At 37.2% G+C, this 26,751-nt stretch overlaps 1 protein-coding gene across 1 annotated transcript in view; it reads left to right on the top strand.

Annotated features, from left to right (window-relative positions):
* MAPK1 (mitogen-activated protein kinase 1) overlaps positions 1–24,006 on the top strand; it is a 47,061-nt gene extending 23,055 nt beyond the window's left edge. Inside the window, exons 3-9 of the mRNA XM_026656888.2 lie at positions 1,410–1,599; positions 6,198–6,314; positions 8,426–8,540; positions 9,519–9,650; positions 14,433–14,542; positions 16,026–16,153; positions 19,810–24,006. Coding sequence (XP_026512673.1) covers positions 1,410–1,599; positions 6,198–6,314; positions 8,426–8,540; positions 9,519–9,650; positions 14,433–14,542; positions 16,026–16,136 — 775 coding nt within the window. The 3' untranslated portion in view covers positions 16,137–16,153; positions 19,810–24,006. The remainder of the gene's footprint in view (positions 1–1,409; positions 1,600–6,197; positions 6,315–8,425; positions 8,541–9,518; positions 9,651–14,432; positions 14,543–16,025; positions 16,154–19,809) is intronic.
* The last annotated feature ends 2,745 nt before the right edge of the window (positions 24,007–26,751 follow it).

The raw sequence follows: 26,751 nt of genomic DNA, 5'->3' as shown, positions 1-26,751 counted from the left end.
ATTTGATACTACGCAGTAAGAAGTCTTCAAATAGTCTCTGGTTTGATTCCTGAGGTGAACACAAGCTTTTACAAGAACAGGTCCAAAAATACTGTTCCTATGTTTTTCCTCTAAATCCTAGATCAAGAGATTCTGGCATTGCCTAGATGTCTTTAGTTTATCTAGCGACTTTATCCTAAAACTAAATGGAATGGTTCAACCCTTATTGATCCTAAAATAAAGCATAGTACTCTGGAACAGTAATGGCAGAGTAGCTGTCCACTTTTGGGGTGGGGAGAGGTAACTGCCCTGAGTCCCCTGGCTTAAATGATCTAGACTGTTTCAAAGGTGAGCTGAAAGGATAAATCTGCAAAAATCCAGGTGTACTTGCTGTATACGGAAAATTCTGCATCTGTTCACAGGCAATTAAACATGCCTGATATGTGCAACTGGATTTTGTTGTTTATACCCAGTTTGCCTCCCATTGGAAAATTTGGCTTAATAATGTGTTTTTAGCATGAGGTGAAGCCTCAGTTGGAAGACTTACACATCAGTACAAAGTGTCTTCAGTTCTTCTCTAAGCCGTATAGAATGACAGTACTTTGAGTGCAGGTTGTGTTCCATCTGGGTCTGAGAGTTCAAAGGGACACGTTGATTTAGGGAGGGAAAATTAATTACAAGGGGTTATTGCTATTTGATTTCTACCGTGACTAACATTTGTTGTAACACAGAGGCCAGTTTTTTGCACTGGGATTTTGTGGCTGTGATCTACAAATCCAAATATTTCTCTCTAAGAGGTACCTTAAGGGGGGATGAACTGGGAGCAGGTGAGATGCAGTTCAGGTTGGGATGGAAGAATCTGCTTTGAAAATGCAGGCAAGGGTTTGACCAGTACTAGGTGTAAAAGATGTGTTGATTGATTGGTCCAGCATGACAAATATACAGTAGAAGAGGGAACTTGGTTTCTGGACATGAGAAGCCTAGGTCAGAAATTGGTATCTTCTAAGCTTTATTTCTTTCACATTTATTTAATACTGAATACAAACGTCTTTTTTTTCCTCATAGTTTTATCAGAGTATTCACTTTTTGGCAGAGAAGAATCCTCTGAAGACACAGTTTCTCATGTTCATAGCCAAATAAAATAAACTTCTTATATGAAAGAGTTTTATTATGATTAGCTGACACATTACGTACCAGTCTCTTAATCCTGTAACAACTGAATCATTGAACAGATTGATCTGAACCAAATCTTAAAATCAAAAATATCCAAATAGTTTTGTGATTGTTAAAGTGAAAATGAAACAAAATTTGTGGCTTGGCAGTAATTTTAAATTCTGAAATTAAAAATGGGTAGTTCATATAGCACATTATGTGGATATCTAAAATGAGGTTATGGATTTGTTTGCTGCCTTACATCCAGTGGCTTACAGATACATTGTGCAAGATCTCATGGAAACAGATCTTTACAAGCTCTTAAAGACTCAACACCTCAGCAACGACCACATTTGTTATTTCCTTTATCAGATCCTGAGAGGGTTAAAATATATTCATTCAGCCAATGTGCTGCATCGTGACCTCAAACCCTCCAACTTGCTGCTTAACACCACTTGTGATCTCAAGGTTAGTTGGAGCCTTCTTGCAAATTAGTCATTTTTCAGCTAAATTAAACTCCCTTGTACAATGACTCAATACAGTGGTTCTCAACGAGGAGTCTGAGGCCCCTGGAGTGCTGCGAGCAGGTTTCAGGGGGTCTGCCAATATGTCCAGCATAAGACTCTTTAGGGACCAGGGCAGAAAGCTGAAGTCCTCCTGCACAGGACTGCACCCTGGGGCCCCAAACCCCACCACATGGGGCTAAAGCTGAAGCCTCAGCAACTTAGCTTTGTGGTGCTCTCTGAGGTGTGGGGCCCCAAGCAGTTGCCCTGCTTGTTACCCCCTAATGCTGGCCCTGGCTTCTATATGCAGAAAAAGAGTTGTGGCACAGTTGGGTTGTGGAGTTTCTTATTGCATGTTGGGAGGGCCTCAGAAAGAAAAAGGCTGAGAGCTCCTGACTTAATAAATTACTTGCCGTAATCATGAAACCAATTTTTGTTGTGAATAATGTGAGCTTTTCTTGATAACATTGCTAAACTAGCTTTTGTTAATGATCAGTCTCTGTAAACTAGTGCTAGACTTGATTTTTGCATAATAGATTATAACTTTCTCACCTGTGAATCGACTATCCTTTCCATAAACACATTCATTTTACTTTCAAGTAACCCCTATCAATTAGTGTAATCTTGAATGTATCCTGCAGTATATAGACAGAGATGCACTGATTTTTTTTTCTCACCTCCCCTTAAAATTATCAAATGAAAACTGTGACAGCCACTTTCAGTGAACCAAAGCATAGGATAATATAGAACCACAAGTAATGACTATATAGTTAAGGCCAAAAAACTGTTTCCACCTTGAGGCTGATTTTTGACTCTCCCACTAACTTCCTAAGAAACTCTTGTTTTGGCACCTGAAACGCCTTATGAGTAATCTATGCCTAGAATATAACTTCGCGGGAAGAGTTAAATTTAAAATGCCTTTTCCATCAAGAATTATGGGAGTATAGAAAAAATTAAGCCTCTATTTTGATGTTAAACTGTCGGTCTAATGTTACAAGCTCTGCTCCACCTAATTAAGCTTTCTTTTAAAAAATGTCTCTAGTTGTCTTATTATAAAGGCAATCTTCAAAATGTAAGCCCAATAGCTAGGCTTGTAAGTTTGTCACTAGTTTTAAGAAAAATCATTCTGCCATTCAGCTGTGTACTTGCTCATCCCAAACACTGATTACTGGAGTACTTACCTTGAGTTCTTGGTTTTGTTAGCCGCCCCTCCCAATCCCATAATTCATGGGAGGCAAGTGATAGTGGAATATTGGTCCTATGCCAGTGTCTTCTGACCCCCTGCTCTGGGGTTTCAGCAGCCTTTGGAGGCACCTTCTCATTTAAGGAAGTAAACAGGCATTGGTAAAAATCTTCAGCCTCCTATAAGCAAGAGGCTGGCAGCAGTAGAATTTCAGAAGAATCTGTGTGTATGTGTATACCCTCGAGGGATAACAGGTGCCATTTTGACCCTAGACAGAAAGTCACAAAAAAGAAAGTCAAGAGGCATGAGGCAAGAGAAATACATGGAATGTGACTTTTGTGAGCAGTAATCCTCTTTATTCCCAGTGTTACTTCAGGCACTACAGGATTATTTAAGTATGTTATATGCTCTCCAAACACAAAAGACAGTCCCAGCTCCAAAGAGCATGCTTCTGAACTAGAAGAGTGCTTTGATGTTTACAGTTACTACGTATATGGTTGAACAACAGGGCTGTGAAAGAAAACAGCTATTTGGCAGCAGACTAGCAATGTTACTAGATCCTAGCACAAGTGGCATGATTATGGGCATACTGTTCGATAGTTTGGTCCTTGGCCTATTTGTGTGTTTATATCTAAACATCTGTAAAATGATAGCTGTAGATGGATTTAAATCATGGCTAAAATGAAATTAAATAATTTTGCCTTTAAAAAAATCAAACCTTTTTAGAGGAACACTTCCCTCTAGGGTGGAGATATAAGGCATATAAGATATCACCTTTGCAGATAGCAGTGTTTGGATATTTTTGAATAGCGAAAGGAGGGAGAGGCATCTTTAGTGGTTTCTCTTGGGAACCCGAGTTCTAACAATGTGAAATGAAGCTGTCAGAGCAGTTATCATTTCTTCAGGTTATGCCAGAAAAATAACTTCATTGAGGCCTTAAATATGGTTTAGCTCATGCCATTGAACTTAACGGGGACTTTTTTCTCTTGGAGATCATCCTATTGATTTATACTGTTTGCTCAAGTGTCTTACCAAAGGCCCTCTAATCAATGAAAGTGAGACTTTCAATTGCTGCAGCCATTTCTTTTTTCCTGACTAGTAACTTTTTTACTTGAAAAACTCCTTTCTATTTTTACTGCTGAGAACTTAGGGTCTGTATTGTGGTGCCACAATGCGTACTTTAATTTGTTTTCTGTAACTGACCATATGTGATTCTCCTGACATACTTCATTATTTACTTCCAAATGTCACCAGCCTATTACAAACATTTGATTTAATACTAAAAGGAAAATTTTGGAGGTGATTAGATTAAGAATTACATTTAAAAAAAACCCCTAAATTGTCAAGAATCAGCCTCCAGCAGAAAATGGAAAAGCAGAATAAAGGATAGAAGAAATACTCTTAGGATTATTGTTGATACTTTGCATCTGATGAGGGAAATGTTTCTCCTTGATGAGGCCTCCTGAGTTTCTATGTGATACTACATAATCTATTTTTGACTACAGGATATGAAGTAAGGAATTGTCATTTCCTTTTCTTGAATTCACAATTAAGTATACAGCATCATTATCCCTTTATAACAATTCTAGGGAAAAATCCCACTTCGTTGTCTATATTTATCTGTGTTTCATTATCCTACACATTCTGTATCTTGGTAGTTTCTCTGGGAGGAAATATTCTACCCATAGCCATAGTGGTTTTCTGATGGAGAGAAAGTTCCTCTGTGATAAACTTCTTGTGTAGACTTTTCCATATTGTAAACTGTTCCTCATGAAGGAGAAGTGAAAGCTTTCTCATGTGGCTTAATCTCAAGTCACTCAATGAGCCAGCCACTTGCCCAGTGAGATAATAGACATGAGCAGTTGGCCGGTTTCCCAGAGAACTGTCTCTAAATTTTCCATTCTCTCTTACAAAAACAAAAAGTGGCCTGTTCACCATTTTTTTTCTTCTTCTCCTCCCCTGCCTTGGAAAAGGGAAAGTCTGTAGCAAGCACCATCCTTTTCAAAATGTGCCTAGAGTGACCTCCCTCATTCCTAAGGCTTGCCAGTCCCTCCATCAGTTAGAGTTCAACTTTCTACAGTCTCTTCACCAGAGGATAGACAAAAGCGATTTCCTACTTTCTGCTGAATTTGCCAGTGTGAATAAGAGCTTTTTCTCATTGTTGTGATCTAGGTGTGTCTAATACTTAATATGTCATGAAAGAGGTGCCGGGGCTCAATCAATTTTTTTTCTTTCATAACTGATGTGGGAAGCCCAAAGTTGCTGGGGCTATGAAATGCCAAGTCTAGAGGTACCGGGGCTCAACCCTGGCAAGCCCTAGCACAAATTAAGCCCTGGTGTGTCTGTCCAAAGGGTTGATAAGCTTTTTGCAGCTCTTCTCTCCCTCAGCAGTCTACATTCTCCCCAGTCTACCGTTATCTCATGGCTCAGTAGTATGCCTCTGTTGCATTGACTGCATTGTGGTGGCAATAGCTTCTTAAAATAGAAGTACTGAACTGTGCAGAGGAGGTAGTAGCAGTGTGAAGTAGATAAATCATAGAAAACCATTAATGAGCAAGAAGTGGTTCTGCTGATATTCAACTATTCTCTCTCTCTCCCCACCCAGCTACAAGATAAGAATAGACCTGCACCTAAAATTCAGGAATTAGTCAATTTCTGTTCTATTTACGGCTTTTCCAAAGACTCATTGTGTGACTTGAGCAAGTAGTAATGAACTTTTGTGCCTTGGTTTCCTCATCTGGGGAATACTTGCCTATCTCGTACAAAAGTTATGAAGCTTAACTCATTCTTTATAAATCACTTTGAAATCTTTGAATGACAGGCAGCATGTGAATGCAAAATATTCATAATTTCTTTGTTTAGATTAGTTAAATTAGGTTTTTAATCTACCGTATATATTTTTCTAGATATGGAGAAAACAAATTTACATGTTAAAATTACCCTATCATTGCATGGCTTACAGCAGGGGTAGGCAACCTACGGCACGTGTGCTGAAGGCGGCACGTGAGCTGATTTTCAGTGGCACTCACACTGCCCGGGTCCTGGCCACCGGTCCGGGGAGCTCTGCATTTTAATTTAATTTTAAATGAAGCTTCTTAAACATTTTAAAAACCTTATTTACTTTACATACAACAATAGTTTAGTTATATATTATAGACTTCTAGAAAGAGACCTTCTAAAAACGTTAAAATGTATTACTGGCACACGAAACCTTAAATCAAAGTGAATAAATGAAGACTCGGCACACCACTTCTGAAAGGTTGCCAACCCCTGGCTTACAGCCTTATAATGGCTTGAGGAAAGATAGTTTGGGTAGTAACTAAGGTGAATTATGACACTAAAATTTGTATTTCTAATACTATTTTTTAATTTAAAACCAGATTTGCGACTTTGGATTGGCTCGTGTTGCAGATCCAGATCATGATCACACAGGGTTCCTGACAGAATACGTAGCCACGCGTTGGTACAGAGCACCTGAAATTATGTTGAATTCTAAGGTAAGGACTGTAGATGGACCAACAAGAAAAGTATGCTATAAAGATATCCTAGATTTGTATTACAGTAGAGTTCCATTTAAATCATATTGTTCATGTCATTGCTGGCTACTGAGCAACTTAAATGGTGGTTAAGATGTCTTCACCAAGAAGGCTGCCAGAAGCAATAGAAGATTTTAAATTTAAGGGGTTTGACTTGGTTGTTTGTGCAGGCTAGCAAAAGCCTGCATTAATGTATACAGTACTGCTTTATATATGAAGTGCTTATATTATATGTAGTCTAGTACAATTTTTTTCTAGTTTTCCAAGAGAGGAGGTGGGAGTTTGTTAGAATTTTGGTATATCAGCAGCAAGGCCGTAAGACTTCAGTTCCTTTTTGTTTTAAGTTTGAAAACCAAATATTTCAAATTATCACTTACTCCTTTTACTCGTTTTACTGCTAGTAGAGGTTTCCCAGAATTGTGTTAGCATGTGTCAGAGAGAACTTCGATTTAACAGCAGGAGGATTACCAGATTCCAATTTAAATACGTGTATAGCACTTTTTCTTGGACATATCACGTTCCTCATGGAATTTAATTGCTTAGCACATTAGTTCCTTTACACTGTAGACAGAACCATGTTAAGTGTAACCAGGCTTTGATATGTTTATCTGACAAGGTTACAGCTAACATGATTCAATATGTCTGTGCAGGAGGACTTTTCCTGGCACAACTATGTATCAACCATGGTGTACTGCCCACACCTCCTATGCTGCACAGCCATGTTTGTAACAGTGTAATCTGGGTAAGTCTAGGCTACCTCTTGTTGTCCCAGCTGCTTGTGCCAGAGGCAGAGGGTTGTAGGCGGTCTTTTACATTTTGTGGTGTCCTCCTAAGCAGGCACCTGAGAGTTAGGTTTAACGAACCTGGTTACGTTCTATATACACAGCAAAAGAAACATAACAGAAGCTGGCAGGAGCCTGGAAATCTGTCAGGATCACTAGCAAAGTAAACAAATGGTACACTTCCCTCATGACTCACAGCAGAAGTGAAGTAGGGATGTGTGAGTGGAACCTGTTCGGTGCCCTTCCCCCATGGGCTGGGGAGACCATGTCCCATATTACCTCTCCCGCACCAGTACTAGCAGCCATCAAGGGCTGATATTTCAAAACCCAAAATTCTCCAAGTGGCTCATAGAAGCAGGTAGTTCAACTGTAGCAACTTCAGAGCATCTGGACCCTTGCTGCTCACCCTTTTGATATCAGCACCTCACAGGATACTTCAAGGCAGAACAGCTGTGTCTGATTATCTGTTGCCATATCCTCCCAATTTCCTCTTGCCTCTCATGCCTCACCCTCCCAAAAGCCTGCTAATTAATTTTTAAATTGTGTAAGATATTGCACATGATTTCTTTACAAAATTCTATATACCCAAAACATTTATACATGTTTCTTTGTATATATGTAAATATACTATGGCGCTTTTCCAGATATATGCTCTAAAGTAACCGGGTAAACTTATTTTTGTAACTTTTGTCCTTCCTTATTCTTTTTACCAACTCACATCCCCAAGACTTGTTACTCTGACTATTTTGTGGCCTAATACTTAGATTGTAGAAGCTTTGGGGAAAGGACCATGTGTGTATTTATTTGAAGTGTGTAACATGCTTCTGGGCACTATGGGTCTCACATTTCGATATGTAATGGATTAACTTGCTTACAATTTTGGTAAAATCAAACTTGGTACGATCTACTGATACAAGGTGTTCTATAACAGCTAAATGTTATTTCAGGGCCTGTCTACATAATAGATTTTAATCAGAGAATTCACAAAAATGCATTCACAGCTCTCGACCTGACTTGGCAACAGCTACTTGGATTAAGAAATATTGTGCATTTCTTCTCCAAGTAAAGCATTACTTTCACTCATATTTTTGAGACACAATGCTTGATTATTCCTCGCTGTGCAAGAATGATTATATAACAGTATGTCTTAAGCATGACTCATCTAAATCACTGAATTACACTAGTGCCCTATCTTTCAAAACCACAGTACCTTAGCACATATAACCTGTTACTGTGTTAATTATACAATGAAATAACAAAAGGGCTTCTTTTCTCTTTCCCCCCCCCCAGGGTTATACCAAGTCTATTGATATCTGGTCTGTAGGATGTATTCTGGCAGAGATGCTCTCCAACAGACCCATCTTTCCAGGAAAACATTACCTTGATCAGCTGAACCATATCCTTGGTAAGCTTTTTATAAAAAGTGGTTTCTGTTTCCACAGTTGTCTATTACCTCATTGGTGGATCCCTACCAACACCACCAGGCTTGGCCACCCATTTATCCACCTCTCCAACAGCTGTCTCCATGCTTTCTTCCACTGTATTATATGTATGGAATACTCTTCGTGAAGTGTTCTGCAAGACCACTACACTCTCCATCTACATACTTCTGTTGTGATGCCTACTAGAAATGACCAGCCTAGTTTGAGGGGCAGTTGAGGATAGCTAAATCTTACTTATATCGGAAAACACTTTTAACTGGTTTAGAACCATAAAGTTCTGCATGTTATAAGCCTATGTGAATGTGGGATATTTTTATTGTTATCCTTGTTCTCTCTCTCCCTTTCCTCCCATTATTTGTTATAATCACATTGTGTATCTAGAGTAATGGGCCTTTAGCCTGATTGAATCCTCTCAATGCTATCACATATATAAATTAGTAATAATAATAATAATAAAGAAGAGTTCATACAGTATCGCTCTACTAAGTGAACAGTCCAAGCCACTTCTTTAAGTCAAATAACTTTTCTGGAGAATGAAGAGATGATCTCTTCTTTATTGTATTGATGATGATGATGATATTAAATTGAATATTACAAAATAAAAATTGAGATTAATTTAGTTCATTTATTGAGAATCAAATGTAGTTCATTTCATATTTGGTAGTACCTATTTTTCTATAAGCTGATCAAAAATCAATTTTTCCATCACAGACTGATACAAGTCTAATATAAAAATATGTCTGTGGGTGAGGATGAAACCTGGTCAGAATTGTTTGTGAAAGCTATTTATATCAAATTACTTCATCTATCACTTTTTCTAAAAATTAATCTGAGCAGTAATAACAGAGTGAAAGTAGAAATCTTTGAGTCTTATCAAAAGCTTGTAATGTGGCTGTTTCAATGTACTTTCCATATGAATGAAATTATTTTGTATTTTTTAGGTATACTTGGATCTCCTTCTCAAGAAGACTTGAATTGTATAATCAATGTAAAGGCCAGAAACTACTTGCTTTCTCTGCCACACAAAAATAAGGTACCATGGAACAGGCTGTTTCCAAATGCAGACCCCAAAGGTATTTTATATTTTTGCTCTGTTACACTTGTCTTGATTTTTAAAGATGGAAAACAACACAAAAAGCAACCAGTGGTGGGATTTTCAGAACTGCTTAGGAATTTGTACACCAGTTCCTAGTAAAGTTAATGAGCATTTGGCATACAGATTGTTTAAACTGCTTTAAAAAAATCTCATTTTAAAATTATAGATAAGCATGACACTTAGTTTTTTTTATCAACTTTTACCTCCTTTTTAATCCTGGATTAGCAGCATCTATCCTGGCCCCTCTATTTACATCAGTCTGGGAAAGGGAAAAAGTGCCAGATGAGTGGACCAATGGGGTTATAGTGAAGATACCAAATAAAGGAACTCTCAGTGATTGTAATAACTGGCGTGGTATCACACTTTTATCTGTGCCAAGCAAAGTATTGTGTAAGATCATAGTCCAGCGTATATCAGAGGCAGTTGATAGCATTCTCAGAAAAGAGCAATCTGGTTTTCGGAAAGGGCATGGATGCACATACCAGATATTCACTCTACGAAACATAATAGAACAGAGCTTAGAATGGCAACGGCAACTCTACATAAATTTCATAGACCTTGAGAAGGCTTTTGATAGCATTCACAGGACCAGCCTATGGCACATTCTGCGGGCATATGGAATTCCTTTCCATATAATCAACATAATCAAAAGCTTCTATTTCAACTTTACATGCAGTGTTGATCACAGTGAGCTCAGTTTTGAAGTCAAAACAGGAGTACGTCGGGGTGTGTCATGTCTGCAGTCCTCTTCAACATTGCTATCAACTGGGTAATGCGGCGTACAACAGAAGACATGCCTAGAGGCATTAAATGGACACGCTTCTCATTCCTTGAAGACCTGGACTTCGCAGATGATGTCGCTCTCCTATCACATACCCAACACCATATACAAGAAAAAACAACTTGACACAACACATTCAGCCAGCAAATTGGACTGAAAATCAACCACAATAAGACAGATATCATGACCTTTAATATTGCCTCACCATCACCAGTACGGATAGAGGATCATGTTCTCACCAATGTAGAAACATTCACATACTTGGGCAGCACCATCAGCCAGGACGGTGGAACAAAATTAATAAAGCCAGGAACACCTTCAGGAGCTTAAATACAGTCTGGAAATCATCAAAATACAACACCAAAACCAAACTCAAGATTTATTAGACCTGTGTACTTTCAACACCACTTTATAGTGCAGAATACTGGGGAATGAGAAAGTATGACATGTCCAAACTGTCTTCATTCCATACAACCTGCCTCAGAAAAATCCTCCGTATCTTTTGGCCCAGAACAATATCAAATCAAGATCTATTGACACAGTGCAGCCAAGAGGATCTGAGCACCATCATTCCCAGGAGGCATTGGAGGTGGATAGGTCATGTGCTTCGGATGGAAACTTATTCCATCACCTGAGTAGCAATAAGATGGACACCTGAAGGCAAGCGAAAACAAGGCCACCTGAAAACATCATAGCGAAGAGCTGTGGAAGCCGAGCTGAAAAACCTGGGGCACAGCTGGGGAACCATTGAAAGATTTGCCAGAAACAGACAAGCGTGGAGGAGCTTTGTCACTGCCCTAAACGCCAGAGGCATAATAGGAACATGATGATGATGATGATGACCTTTTTAAACTCATTGGCTGTAGCAGTCCATATTTCTCAAAATTGGTTTCAATGAATTTGACTTCAATATATAAAATGGAAATCCCAATTTTCCATCATCAAGGAGTTAATATGTTAAAAATTGTTAGTTGTCTTAAGTGTTGGAATTGAATTTGAACCCAGAGACCCCAGTTCAATTTTGAACTTACTGGAGGTCACAAATGAAAAGTAATCTCATCTCTGTTCCTGTTGGATGTTTGTGTATATCACAAAATCATTGTACAGTTTGATAAGATTGGCAGATTTTGTCTGACCTAGAACTGCTTAGTTACCAAAGTGATAGGCATCTTAAAAATACCTCAAATATTGTTTTGTGTTTCAAGATAGAGATGCATTGACAGAATGAAGTTTTCTTCTTAGAGTACTTGCTCATGTCCATTCCATATTAGGTGTGTGTGCTCGCCACATGCACCGATGCCGGAAGTTTTCCCCTCAGCATCCCTTGGTGTTTCTTCACTTGAAAAAACTGCATTGGTTCATTTTGACCTTTAGGATCCATCTTAAGAGCATCTGGAAAAAGGAATAGCTGCTTCACTGCCAGTATACTCCTCTTCAGACTGGCCATCGGAGCAGCAGATTATGCAGTTTCCACTCCCAAATCTCAGGGAAGGAAACTGTAACAATGGGTGCCAACCTTGCACACAGTTCAAGAGATGTGAAGCCATCACAAGAACAGTAGAATTAGAAACAAGATGGAGCTACTGGCAGCAAGGCTGTATCATGATTTCAGGCATACCTGACAACTTCAGGTATACAAGTAAACAGACAAGAAGAATAAGTCAGTTTCTAATGCAGGAAGCAGAAGAAACACTGTGTCCTAAAAGGCAGATTAAACTACAGAGCAGATTAGTAGAGCAGGTAATCCACAAATCAAGGGGACTAAGACTTGAATGAGACCTTACAAAGGATAATATCCATTCTAGAGGACCCCAAGATATACTCATTTTGCCTCATCCCAAAACAGCAAAGCAAATAAATATTTACTTTAAATGAGGGAACACAGGTTCGGGCAGATCTCGGCATAGCAACTGCTATCCAAGTCTCCACCAGTTTAAGAAGTCTTAAAATGAAGAGATGTTACACTCATCCGACAATGACCAGGCAGAGTAGGTTCTGCTCCAAAAAAAGTGTTTAATGGTAAACAACTTGATAGTTGTATTTACCACTGCTGAGACCAATTTGCCATCCAGACTCATTCTACATAAGATTAGCAGTCCAGCTACTTTAAAGGTAATATTGGAAAGTCAAGGATTTTTGTTTAGGCAGATAACTGACATGGTTCTAAAATTTGGAGGGCAAAGTAGGAAATCCTCAGTTGCATCCTTGTGGATGTAGCTTAGATTCAGCATAAGTTCACAGAGTGCAGAATGAATCTCCGAACCCTCCTGACCACAGATTTAAATTTCTGTGGGATAGTGTCAGCAGACTGGAAACTGAATTACTGTGGGTTATGGTTAACAGCTCTGAATACAATAATCAGATGGTACAGGAAAGAGCGTTTTCCAGGCATCTGTGTAGGGCTAGGATCCTAAAATGGAACACAGCACAATAGCTAGTTGAGATTGTGTCCATTTTAGAATTTAAGTCTGGGTTTACAAGTACGCGCTAATCCCCTATTTTAACTATAAAGGTGGATTCTAGCTCCCCTAAGTTTTGCCAGAAGGGTGTCTGAGTTAAATATTCTTAGTAGTGGATCAGGTATATTTCACAAGGACAATTATGCACAAAGGAACTCTAGAAATGTTCTAGCCCAGTGTCCTAGTACAGGTCAGGAGTCTATACGTTGGTCCTGTTAATCACATCCTCCAAAATTTTGGTAACCTGGTGTAGTATGGGCAATTGAACTTCAGTCTATCCAATTCACTCAGTGTAAAGGAAAGAAAGTAGCTAATGACAAAGTGACCAGTTGAACTACAAACTGTATGTATATGAGAGACATTCAGTCAACAAGGAACTGTCCTTCACTAGAGCTCAAAGCATTCTTCATAAGATTGCTGACATGCACTAATTATGGAAATAAGCAAAACTGCTACATATTTCAATCCATATGTTTACCAAATATTAAGCTTGACTTATCTGACTCATTTGGTAAAAGCCCTAAAATGAGTTTTGTAGAAAGAGTACTTGATTCTTTCTCTCCCTATTGTTGAATCCTGCTAGTTACATCCCAGATATACATAATTGCCAGATCAATTATGAGAAAAATTTGGTCATTACATGTACATTTTTCATTGAACCAATGTTAGTCAATTCCTGGTTCACCCTCAGATCAGGACTCAGAACCATAGTTTTGAGAAGAGAACTGGTTAAGTGGAAAGCACGCTGGGTCTGTGTTACCAAAGGACTAGTATTTAGATTATTAACCAGTTTTTATAGTTTCACCGGCTATTTAAATTAGTCTGAAATACAGTTGGTAAGAATTTCTAATGTTGCCTGCCATATAATTCAGTTCTAATTGCCTTAACATTCCTTCAGGGATAGGACTCACTCGCATACAGAATTCAGATGTACTGTTTTACAGAAGAAATTTATAGTTAAAACCCAGGTTTTTTTATCCCTTTGTTTTGCATGTCCCCCACAGTGGTTGTTCTGTGTTCGTTGACTTTGCACTCACTTTGAGCGGTACAGAATGTGCTAGGTTTGTAAAGTCCATAAAACCGTTGATCTACGCTTCTAAGACATTGGTGGGCGGAGAGGGTAAGACTTCAAGAATTCAGTGCTGAATAAAGTTGACTTCCTGAATCCCTAGAGACGCATTCCTTATTCTAGTACTGGCCTGTGGTATTATGAATATTGCAGACCTAATGTATTCTGAGACCTCTCAATATGAACAGGAAATCAATGATCAGAGAATAGGAACTTGAGGATATGGAATGGGTAATAAAATAAAAATTTTGGCATTCCTGTTAACTACATTTGGCTAGTCTTCTGATCCTATTATGGGTAAGCTGAAACATCTTCACACTACAATTAGCATTTAAAACAAAGGGCAATATTTGTGTTAGACCTCAAATACCAGTGATTGTATTATTTTTAATATAATAGAACTTGCAGCATATGTTGACTTTTTGTTTAAAAAATTATTTCTCCTCTTAGCACTTGATTTGTTGGATAAAATGTTGACCTTTAATCCTCACAAGAGAATTGAAGTGGAGCAAGCTTTGGCCCATCCATACCTGGAGCAGTATTATGATCCAAGTGATGAGGTAAAGGATTTTTTTAACATAAATATTGTAGATGATTGTACAAGAAATCAGAGAAGCCCGTTTAAGGATACAGTTTGTATAGTTGGATCTTGAAAAATTGCCAATAGTTAAATTCTATAAATCAGTTCTATATTAAAAATAGTTATAATTGTGTGTGTACACTGTGTATCTAAAAAAAATCACAATGTTCATACCAGGAAATATTTGAATTGCAGTTCCCTTTGGGACTTTAGAACAAACATATTTGTTTGCAGATAAATGGCGAGTAATGTAGTTAAGCTAAAATTTTACAGTGTGGGTACTTTAAATTGCGTATTTATTTAGGGATTTTAGTATGGATTTAGTAGATTAATTCTGGGAACCTAAATTTGAAAGTTTGTCAGAAATCTTTAAATACTATGCGAGTCTGGTCACACTTAGGCATGACTTTATTAAACAATGGAAAAACACTGTCTGACAAATCAAACCCTAAACTTAAAATTATATTGGGCTTGTGTTAAAGTATAGTTACAGAAACAGAGCCATAAATGACACTTAACTAAATCCCTTGCTATTTCGTTGTTTAGTTGAGTACTTGCAAATTGAGTTTAAAGTTTCCCCTTCAAGGTAGTGTCTGTATTTCTTTCTATCAAAACAAAACAAAAAAATTAAAAGCAACAAAAGGACTGTTAGGTTTTTGTTGTTTTTCACTCATTTTACTATGAAAGTCTTATTGGATGGTGCCTTGGTAGTGAGCACATTTCATAGTGTGTGTAGTATATTTGCAGGTTTAATCTTGCTATAATGAAAGCAAATTTGCTTGTATTTAGAGAAATGTATTACTAACTTTTCATTATGGAAGATCTACTTAACTTCAATCCTAATTTAGAATTTATATTTAATGCTTGGAAAAAGTTGGATTAACTCTCTCATTTCTGCTATGACTTTCCCACTTTCATTTATTTTAGATTTTTTTCAGTTGTGTTGTCACGTTCTCTAGATGTAATATGAAAAACATATTGGGTAGACAATAGGAAAAAAGACCTAAGACCCCTACTATGAACTATTATCCCATAATGAACTACCATACCTCCAAGGCGTGGGGGTGGGAAACAAGGTAGCTGAGATTTGCCTTAGACTTTCCAGAAAAAACTCTACCTTGGCATAAGACCTTGCCAGTGAAATTTCAGAAAGATTAGTTTAGTTTTGGTGACGTAGGGGAGAGTGGAAGTCAAAATTTAAGTGTCTCTCTGTAATTTGTCTTCAGGTAGCTACTCAGCTACAAGCTTTCACTTACTCAGATATTTCAATATGGTTTAAGTTTTGAATAGCTGTTCACTAAGAAATTTATTTAAATCTTGGTAGAATCTGATATAAAAAAATTAATCATGAGACACTTGTGCTACCAACTTCAGACTATTTGCTGTCTTAACGTTTTCTTGACAATTTTTTGTTTTTAAAAAAATACTAATGTCTGTTTTTTGCTCCTTTTTTTTTTTTAAAGCCTGTAGCTGAAGCACCCTTCAAGTTTGACATGGAATTGGATGACTTGCCGAAGGAAAAACTGAAAGAACTAATTTTTGAGGAAACTGCTAGATTCCAGCCAGGATATTGATCTTAAATTGTGCATAGGTACATAATGAACCATGTAAAAGAGATAAAGAGGAATGATAGAACTCCATGTAGTTATTAACGCAAAACTCATAGCTTGTCATTTCATTACTTTTGTAAAGCAACCCCTTAACATCTAGTCATTGCTTTTAGAGTACTGATTTGACCTCAGCCATACTGTTTTAAAGAAATGGGTTTAATTTTCTCTGCAATGTTAAAATGCCTACTGGGAATTCAAGCAATTTCTGACATGCTTTTTATTTAATTTGTAGATTACATTAGAAGAGTGAAATTGAAATGGTGCTTGCTTGAACAAAAGCTATGGCAACACTGATATTCAAATGTTATTCAAAAGATCTCTTAAAACATATCAGTGTAAACTTAAAATATTTCAAAATCTTGTTCTAGGTTGTTTCTATTTTAAAATAAACATATTACAACAATGGAAACATTAAATAACATAGAGGCGAATTCAGTGACCTAAACACAACAAGAATGTTTTATTGATAGTCATCCCAGTTTGTTTGAAAATACCTCCAAAATATTTGAGTATGTAATTCACAAAGGCATCTAAAAGATTTTATATTTTCATTTTGATTAAATTAAGACGGTATAAATCATTAAGATTAAAGTCCAAAGTACTTTTGTGCTGATTGCTATTCACTCTTTCCATTGGCAATTTTTAATAACACATTAACCCCCCCAAAAACAAACACAACTGAAATTTGCAGGAACAATCCACCTCATGTATAACTTGCTTATAAAGTCTTGCCCACTCTCCTTTATCTACATCTTTCCTCGCCTGGACTTATTTTGTAATGATCCTCCTTTTTTTTTTTTTAATAGGTTTAAAGTATATTAATGTAAAACTTTCTTTTGATACCCTGAAATTTGCAAGTCTCAACTTCCTGCAGAATTATTCAGATTTACTCAGAGAATCCTTGACTAAAACTTTTCTGTGATGCTGATAATTTAAAGTACTTTTAAATAGGCCATTGAATGAAGATTTGGATTGTTTCATGGAAGTGGAAATGAAACAAACTTTTACCTCTGGATCAAACATGAATACAGCTCAAACTGTCTGTTCTGTGCTCCTATGTAAAATTGAGTGTATTGATCTGAATCCAGTTCAACAGCTGTCCACCACAACTGGCATCCTTGTTGGTAGCCTCAAAAGAAAGGCCAAGGATTTATTGAGCCTGAGCACTATCCTTATCCATAGAGGGAGTCCCTGCTGGTCAGGATTCAGGCAATGTGTCAGGGAAGCGTGTGGACTGTTGGCTTCTCTGCCACAACCAGTGCTTTATCTGCACTGAAAATAGGATTTCAGTTTCCAGCATGGTTGGTCCAGATCATATTCATGAACACTGACTGACTGTGTGTGTGTGTGTGTGTGTGTGTGTGTGTGTGTGTGAATTTAGTGACGAAACTTGTGGAAATGTCGACTGTTATACTCCAAACCAACCTAACTTCCACCACGGTCACTAGCTTAAATAGGCAATTATTTGTGTACAATTGTACAACAGAATTTATTTTGAAATTTGTTCTTTTAATGGCTTCTAGTTTTTGTTTACTATATTAACATAGCTAGCATTTATACCTTTAAAATGGTTAAAATAGCCTTATTTAAACCAAGATTTATGTGTCTTCAGATTAACTTATCCTCAATGGGTTGCAGCTCTTATGAAAAGTCAGGCTTCACCACCAATAAAACTAAAGACTTGTGGCTCCAAGACCTTAATGATGCCAGTCTCCCTTCCACATTCCGCAACGTTAGTTCTTCCTGAGAGGCAGTCACAATACAGGTCCCTGCTTCTATGGAAAAAGTTTAATTAAAATGTCTTCATAGGAAAAATTTAAGAAAAATATTATTGAGCTTTACTGCAGCCTAGTACTGCTGGGCCATTCTGTTTATGTGGGCAGAAGAGTCAGGCCAACTAATTAGGCTGTCACTGAGAAGCGTACTGAAATAGAGCCTCTTTCAGAGCGTTGTACAGAGGAGAGAGCGCTTTAGTGGCAAATTGGGTAATCTAAACATTGAACCATTGATGCTATGAAAAGTAACTCAGAGGAATGTGGTCTCTTGTTCAACCAGTGTCCTGAAACTTCAGATAATGAGGGTTGTCTTTGCTTCCAGGAAATAGCAAGTAGCAAAAACAGCCCTTGTGTAATTCCTATGATAGGAATTGATTTCTATCAGCAAGTTGGGGGAAGGAGGAAAAGTGGGGGTCTGGTCACCAAGAGTGCCCACGGTTGGGAGGAATGCAACTTGTTACTTCCATGGACCAGAAGCACCTATTGGTGCTGAGGACTTGTCACTTAGTAAAGAAGGAGAATCACCTAAGGCTTGTCTTCACTAAAAAATGTTACTGTTTGAATAGCGTTGTGAAGAATGGAGTTGGCTGACATGATAATGAACATCAGCTAGTTTAGTAATATAATCACAATAAGCTTATATAGTGCTGACTGACCACTCAGACCAGTCAGTCATGATCAGCATTGTCAGCAGGTCCAACTCTTCACCATTCTTTTAACGCAAGTTTCTAGTGAAGCTCACCCCCTAGCAGTTGGTTTAAACTCCATGATGATACTCCATTCCCTTGGATGTCTCTTTCCTGTCTTCTCTGCTCTGTCAACCAGATGGATTGCTCCCATTTTTAGAGTTTTTACATCCAATCTTAGCACTAAACTACATGTTTTGCAGCAAGTATCTGTGGCAGTGGCAATGAGAGAGGCATCTTTCCCTTACAGTTGTTTCTGTGCATCTGTTGCCAAGTGGTAAGGATGATTCAGAAAGACAAATCCAGTCCCATTGCTGTAATGTATGTGGTCTTGATGAGTCTAAATTTCTGTCAAGCCTACAGTACTTTCAGAGATTCAAAATCTACTGTCTTGAGCCTGGTCTCTGGCATTGACAGCCTATATAAAAGTAGGTGATATTCTTCAGTCCACAAAAGAATGTACATAGTTAGTTACCTGAAAAAAGCTTCTTCCTGGGTAGTAGTCATTGTCAACTGTTTTCTCTACTATACATACTAGACTTCCTTGAGGAAGATTTACTCAGGTGACTGTCCTGCAAACGTTAGGACATTCCACCAAGGCAATGGCTTGTTGAAAGAACTCCTCAGAACTATAGTTTCCCCATATTTGCCTTTTAACTGAGTACTGCAAGCTGGATAGCTTTGCCTCCAGTTAGGTGATACATTTTAAGAATGTTGGTTCCTGTTGAACTTCCTCCCTGTTCTGTTTTTAGTACTGATAGTAAGATTCCATCAGTTTGGATTGGTGGATCTGAGGGTACGGAAATATGATTCTCTTAATCTTTCATTATTCATAAATATTTTTGCATCTCAGGAACAGCAATCTAGAACATCCTCCTGGTAGTTTAGTGTTTCCTGTGGGTAATCAATTAATATTAGGAGTTCTGAAAATTTTCTCTTTTAGACAGTTTGTCTGAATACCAGGAAATCTTCTATAGAACACGGCCAAAAATGGGTGGGATTTGAAAATCTTACGAATATATTGGTACTGCTGCCTTTGACTTTTGTGATTAGCTGCAACTTGTCAGTCCGAATTCATGTATATGAGATACAGAAACACTGGTAATTTTTCTTATCTTTAAATTACAATTTCTTGTTCAGATCTCCTTCATTAAAACATGTTTTGTTTTTTTGTAGGACAAGGACTTAAAGGACTGGACATGCTCAAACGTTTCTGTTCCTCTTCCCAGTTCTTGTATCCTTGGTCATGTCTTATGGCCTATCTCAGCTTATCCACTAACTCCTTTGAGCCATTCAGGAGGGCAGTTACTGGTAGTTTTGGCTTTTTATGCTTTCAATTAATTCTTTAAGTCTGAAGAATTGTTATTGACAGTCCTATCCGTAATGCCCATTGTTGACCTGTTGCAGTACTGTACTATAAGTGCACCCACTGCTGACCATACTTTAACTGCTTGCTTTCTGGTTTGAAAGATGCAGTAGTTCCTTTCACTCCTGTATCATTAACCAAGCAGATAACTCATTAACCCATAGAAGTTTGCACCATGAACTGTGTTTTTCTGATTTTACTGAAGTCACTGGCATTTTTTAGGGAAAGCTACTATTCAGGGCACTTTAAGTCAGTGACATCCCAATTTTTTTGCACTTCGCCTTTATACAGTAACCGTTTACTCACAATGGGAACGCATTCATATATACGCCATTACAGATTACAGCATAGGCCACATTTGCATTAATCTTGCTTATGCACTTGTTTAGGTTTCTTATTCTGTACATAAAAAATTCTACAAAGCATATTAGTGAATATCTAGGAATACAACTTAGTTAACAGAATTCATCTACCCATCTAGAACATTTTTTCCTATGTAGTGAAAAAAAATCCTACATTTCCCCTGCCTTTTCTAAAAAGATAGTGGATACTTGTACCATTCTGGAGGTATAGTACTTCCAAAGTTCATGCTATATGTAGTGTTTACGAGATTTATGCAAAAAGAATGAAAGTGGCAGCTCACTAATATATTTATTCACTGTGTGTTGAAAGATTAATAAAGAACACAATGGCATATTTACCTAATTATGAATGTTTTCCTTAGTAGAAGGCATCCATATGCATTAGTAAGCAGAGAAACCAAAATGTGCTGTTACTAAACTCAGTCTACTTACTATATATACCAATGAAACACTTCATATGAGGGTGATTAGTTTATATAACATTTGAATTTAATGAATAACATTCAGGGTTCTTCCTGAGAGAAACACTGCATCTTTAAATGAGAAAGTTTGAATTTACTTTTGCTACTACTGCACGTCAGCATCTCAAGTTAATTTCTTGCAACCTACGTTATAATGATTTGTAATCAAGCCTCCGTGAGCTCGTGACGTGAAGTACTGTTCTCTTGTCAAGTACTATCAAACTTTTCTGATAATGCTGAGTTAGGACAGCCAAACAAAGCTAGCACTAAATCATGTTTAAAACTGTATACCTTTTAATGATATTTTCAAGTATTTGTTACTGAAATTGTATAATGTGGAGTTTCCTAGATGTTCTGTTCCAGTGCAGTGCCTCCTTTTCTTTCCCCACTGCTCTCTGTGGTGAGAAACTTGCCTTGTTTAAAATAATTACTGTGCCCTCGCATGACTGTTAAAGCTTTCTGTGCAAAGATGATTGTCTAAGTGCCACATGCCTATGATTGAAAAAAAATCTATTGTTACCTCTGAATTGTGTTCAGCTGAAATGCTATTCAACAAATAACTTAGGAAAACTAGTTTTATTTTTAGCTTTTCATTTCTCTGCTGTCTTTTCTCACTTTATTTTGGCAGCAGTGAAGAACGGATTGTATAAAGACTGCCTGCTAATATGAACAAAATGCACTTGTAATTCATGGAAATAAATTTAAATCTTATATCTTCACATTAATATTAAGAATTAGTTTTTGGTTTCCTTTTGGATAATGTGTTTGAATGGAAATCAGGTTCCGTTTGTTACTGTAGTGTGTATATAAGGATGCTTGCTGGTATGTTATCCCAGGCTTCCTCATAGCACTTCTCTGTCTGCTTTTCAAGATAATTTAGAAAGCCATTAACTTAGATTCTCAGTTTATAAGGGTGCTTACCAGATATAAAATTCTGAATTTTCATTTGTTGTAGGTGTTAGTCTGCCAAAACTAATTTTTAATAAACAAGGATTCCTCTTCAAAGGGCATTTTCTGTTAAAAAAAATCCTGTGGTCCATGAATATCTTTGTTGCATACAATATATATTAAGAGCATTATCAGAACACTGCAAAGTTGATCATTGAATTGCTGGTATAGAGCCTATGCTAACAACTTTTCTACAATACTGCACTTGACTGTTGATACTAGTGTAAAAATCTCTTTTGACGTTTCTACGCATTATATCTTTACCAAAATACTTTCCTTGCTCGGTTTCTAAAAGCTAAACTATATCTAGATGCTTGGACACTTGCATGATCATGGTCACTACAGGAGTTGATTTGGAAAAATATGGAAAGAAGACTGTTATTGAAACATTTAGTTTGTAACAACTCAACTTTAATTTATTAAGGAAGAGCTTTGGCAGCTTATTTCATGCACCCCTTTTCCCATTCATCTTTTAACCTTTTTCTTTTAAATATTAGATTTTTTTGTATTACGAATTTACTGTCAAGTTGCATCTCTAAAAAAGAGAAGCCATGGGTTTGATTTACTAACATCTGGTGCTATGGCGCTTTCTTCCTTAGCTATTATTGCTGAATCAGATTGGCATGAAACCACTAACTGCTTTCATCAAAGTGTCATTGGATGATGTTGAGTTGAACTCATTGTCTCAACTGCAGAAGCATGATTTTGTCAGGTTGGAGAATATTTTAAAAGAAGGTGCCTATAATAACAACACTATGATGTGAATTATTTCATCACTTCATGCTTGATTTTCCTTGCCTATTCTGTGTATTTGTAGATTATATTTCTGGAAATTCCCATAGACTAGCAGAGAACCGAAAGGCATATTGTTATTGATGTGACACACATGATATGCCTATTAATAGTAAAGACATTTTTCGTATAAGGAATGTAAACGGCACTATCAAAAACATTCCAACCTTTATAGATAAAAAAATGCAAATACATAAACATGTAATACAAGGAAATTCTGTTTTGGTGGCTCTGGTGATAAGCTTTTTGAGCTCTGCTTTCATGACTTTGGCATCAAAATTCCTCATATCAATATTTTAGATAGTATATAAAATTTGGAGTGTGCAATCCACAATACAGGGTGAACAGTGTAATGCACTATTTGCTTTCAGGAGTTGGGTATGATTACATGGCCAAATGAAACCATAGATGAGTTAAGCATGGTTATCCTTAGTGAACAAATGAGAGGAAAACCTGTTATTGCTGCCACTGTAGTGTGCTACAATATATTTATACCATGTCACACACAATCTGCTGAATAACTATACCGTAGATATAAACTTTTATTAATATATTTGCTTATGTTAGTGTAGTTTATGTAGCCCCCTGATTATTGATAAACTTATTGATTGATTTTACTGCCAGTGATATGGTATAAATATATGTCCCTGCAGACATACAGATACGCACATGATTTGGGTCCCTTGCATAGTACTTTTATATTTGTACAGCAATGTCTTCAAGCAATCCCAAATTTTAGGGGAAATATTTTTGTAAATGCAGTGGCTTAAAAAAGGCACTGAACCATCCTTTTGCGTAAGTTTTGAACACATTGGTCTTTCAAATGGTTTAGTTGGTGATGATTGAAATACATCACACTAAGTGTACATTTAGTAAAATGAGGCTTACAATGATACTTGTAGCATGTGCTGGATCAAAACTATGTGATGCATTGGAAGAAATTTAAAAGTTGGAATATCTTTGTAAATCCAGAACAAATTTGTAAAGGTTCGAGGGGATTTACTTATATTGTTGCCTTTTCTTGTGTTGTATCAGTGTGTAGAACACTCTTTTAAAAAAAGAAAAAATACTCGAACTGCTTTGTATTTGCGTTGTACTGTTGGTGCCTTCTTAGTCATGTACCCCAAAAATCCTGCATAGCTAACTTAGTTACAATGGTAGGTTTAAAAGACAAAACAAAGGAAAATTTTATAAAAATCATTTTCTGTATGTTCTTCATTATATTGTAACAATTAAACATTTATATTGTGACAGATTTGTGATTTGGTTAATCTGTATAGAACAATTGTAAGTAGCAAAGGTTTATATTTTGTCTTGATTCTTTTGATGTTGTAAACGTACATAATTTTTTTTCAAAATCAGTTAACTGAATGTTCTGTTTGTTTCTGGCATCTGACTCTTGTAAAAACAAATGCAAAGAAAATCATTAAATTGCGTTCCTGTATTACCAGTGTAGCATAGTATTGTGCATATATAGAATGACTGGAATTTCACTTTTTAATACTAATTGCTACCTTTTTACAAATCACCAATACATATTAGCTTATTACAATTTTATTATTTAAAAATTGACTTTATCAGTTTAACCTTTTAATTGGTGACTATAACCTACATGAATCAAAATATTCTTTAAAAATATACAGGAAACTGATGTTTGGGGTTTTTGGGTCCTCCCTCCGTTCTCCCCCTCCCCCCATACATAAGTACTGTATACCTGGTTGAAATGAGAACTTGTGATCATCCAAAAGTTGATAGGATAAATTCCCCACCAGTAGGCAGACCTTTGTTTAATGCTTGCAGCAATAGGGTTAAAAAGGCATCAGGGGCTTTCAAGTAAATGTTGAATACATTGTAGTGCAAATAAATTCCAATGTATGAGGATTCTTTAGTCCTTTTGATACTTGATATTAATACATGATTTACACTTGTATAAAAAACTCTGTTGAGGAATTTGTTGTTACATTCAACAACTAGCATTTTGGGGTGCTAGTTATTCAAACTAACTTTAGTTACAAGAAAAACAGATCCAAGTTACTTTTGCATCCCACTCTTTGGCTTCCATGTAGAATTAGAGCCAGGCTTGTAATTCTGCTTGTGATCATGGACATGTTGCAAAGGAGTTGTAATTACATTCCTATTCCATTTGCCTTCGGATCTCTTATCTTTAGCCTTTTTTGGTTAACCTAGTGCCTACTGCTTTATTTTTTAATCTTTCTTTGTTAATCATACTGTTTAACTTTATTAACATTAAAAAATATCAATGTTTTGCCTGTGTAAAAGGGAGTTGAGTCAGGGTTATGGTTTGAAATTGGTGAGGGCAGTGTGAACTTAGCTGCTTTTCGTCGACATAACTCTGTAGTGCAGACCTGACCTGCTGTAATGGCACAGTGTATTTTGTGATTACATAGCAAAAGAATCTGCATGGAAGCCGCTCCTGGATCCCAGCTTTCACTTCAACAGTTTCTTGTTTTTTAGTTTGTGCAAATAACTTAGAAAACATGAGTATAAATATGCAGTGGTGCCTGACTGTCAGCAGAGAGCCTGAAACAAGACAATCTCTGTAAGTAGTAGTTAGCAGAATTACCGTGCATGCTCCCTGTGCTGTTCCATGGAGCCAGGGAGCGAGAGGTAAAGTCCCATTTGCAGTCAGGCAATGGAAAGAATTAGAAGTGTAGGCTGGTGAAATAGGCAGTATATTAATTAAATCAAATCTTAATGTATTGCTCTTTTCTGTATTAGCAAGATAATTAGATGGAAGACCCAAAGAAGTGTTTAAGATTCAGAGGTGCTGTATCTTTTCTGTAAATCTGATGTCTATAATCAGCACTTCAGATGGTTGAAATACCTAGAAGGGATTTCCTTCAGGACTGTTCAGCTTGCACAAGTTTTACTCATCAGGCATGCAGTAAGTGAGCTAACAAGCTCAGTTATCCTCTGAGGAAGCTTCATTGATTACCTTTTGATATTAGTAGGATCAGGGTCTCCAGTACAGTCGGATTCTGAACTGAAATCAAAGTATTTGAATTTGGTTATTTCCATTAAACCTCAAATTTTCTCTATGGTTGTCCTCTTTAGTATTTTGAAGTCTTTAGACTATTTGACGGAGCATTCATTATCCTGATCCATACCTACAGAATCTGTCTTCATTATATGAAAAGGATTATAGACACATCCTGACACACCCTAATGCAGACAAACCCCTCAATGGGAAAGTTTGGTGCAAAGAGCCTCCCTGAATTCCAAGCAATTCAGATCCACAGGTCAGTATTGGCATACTTATTGACCCAATAAGTTCAGGTAGGACACTTGGATCCAAAATCCATCTCTGTTCTGATAGAGAAGCCAACTCAACAGATGAAGGTGATGTTTTGTAGGAATATTATGGAACCTTCTAACATTTCTTGAATTCGGAGCAGTCCTTGTATTCAGCACTCCTATTCACTGGGGGATTCCACACTTCTCTTGGGAACTTTAGCCTCTGAGGAACTAGTCTCTGGATCAGATTCTGAAAAGGCTTCTACTTCAAATGCTCCCCTTCTAGGTATTTCAAATCTTTGAGTAGCCTGTGTGTAATGGACAACTATGTAAATGGTTACGGCTGCTCACTTCCTAACCACTTCCCCTCATTTTCCTCTGCATTTTCAAGACCCATCTTATCCCCCTTTCTTTTCCCCCTTCCGTGTGAGGTACTGGTATGACAAGTCAATTTACATGCAGTCATTGTAGCTTTGCAAACAGTCCTTGTAGCTTCACATGCCAAGATGTGCAGAATTAGTTCGTGGTCACAAGAAGGTTGTATTTCCTTTTGTGGAAGAGTGTTCTCCCTCACCCCAAATAAGGTGCCAGTAGCACCTAACAATCATAATGACTGACATTACATGCATATCTTCATAGCTAAAGCTGTGCTAATAAAAATTAACATATTTATTGAGGAATTTTTACAGCTGCCACCTTACCTGCCAAAGGCAGGACTTTTAGATCATTCCAGAACAGGGTGAGCTTTCCCACTGGCATCCATCCAGAGCAAGAACTTCACTACTGTCATGACCAAGGACAAATCTACTAATTAGGATTTGTGAACATGGCCTTTGATGTGTCACCTTGGACTAAAGAGGGGAGGATATTTAACTAGTCATCTGGAAAGCCTTAGCATCTTCAGAAGGAAAAGACCATGAAGACCATGTGTAAG

Source organism: Terrapene carolina, unplaced genomic scaffold (assembly GCF_002925995.2).
Source record: "Terrapene carolina triunguis isolate 2854851 unplaced genomic scaffold, T_m_triunguis-2.0 Scaffold234, whole genome shotgun sequence".
NCBI classification, from domain to species: Eukaryota; Metazoa; Chordata; order Testudines; family Emydidae; genus Terrapene; species Terrapene triunguis.
This window is presented reverse-complemented; position numbering and strand designations above follow the sequence as displayed.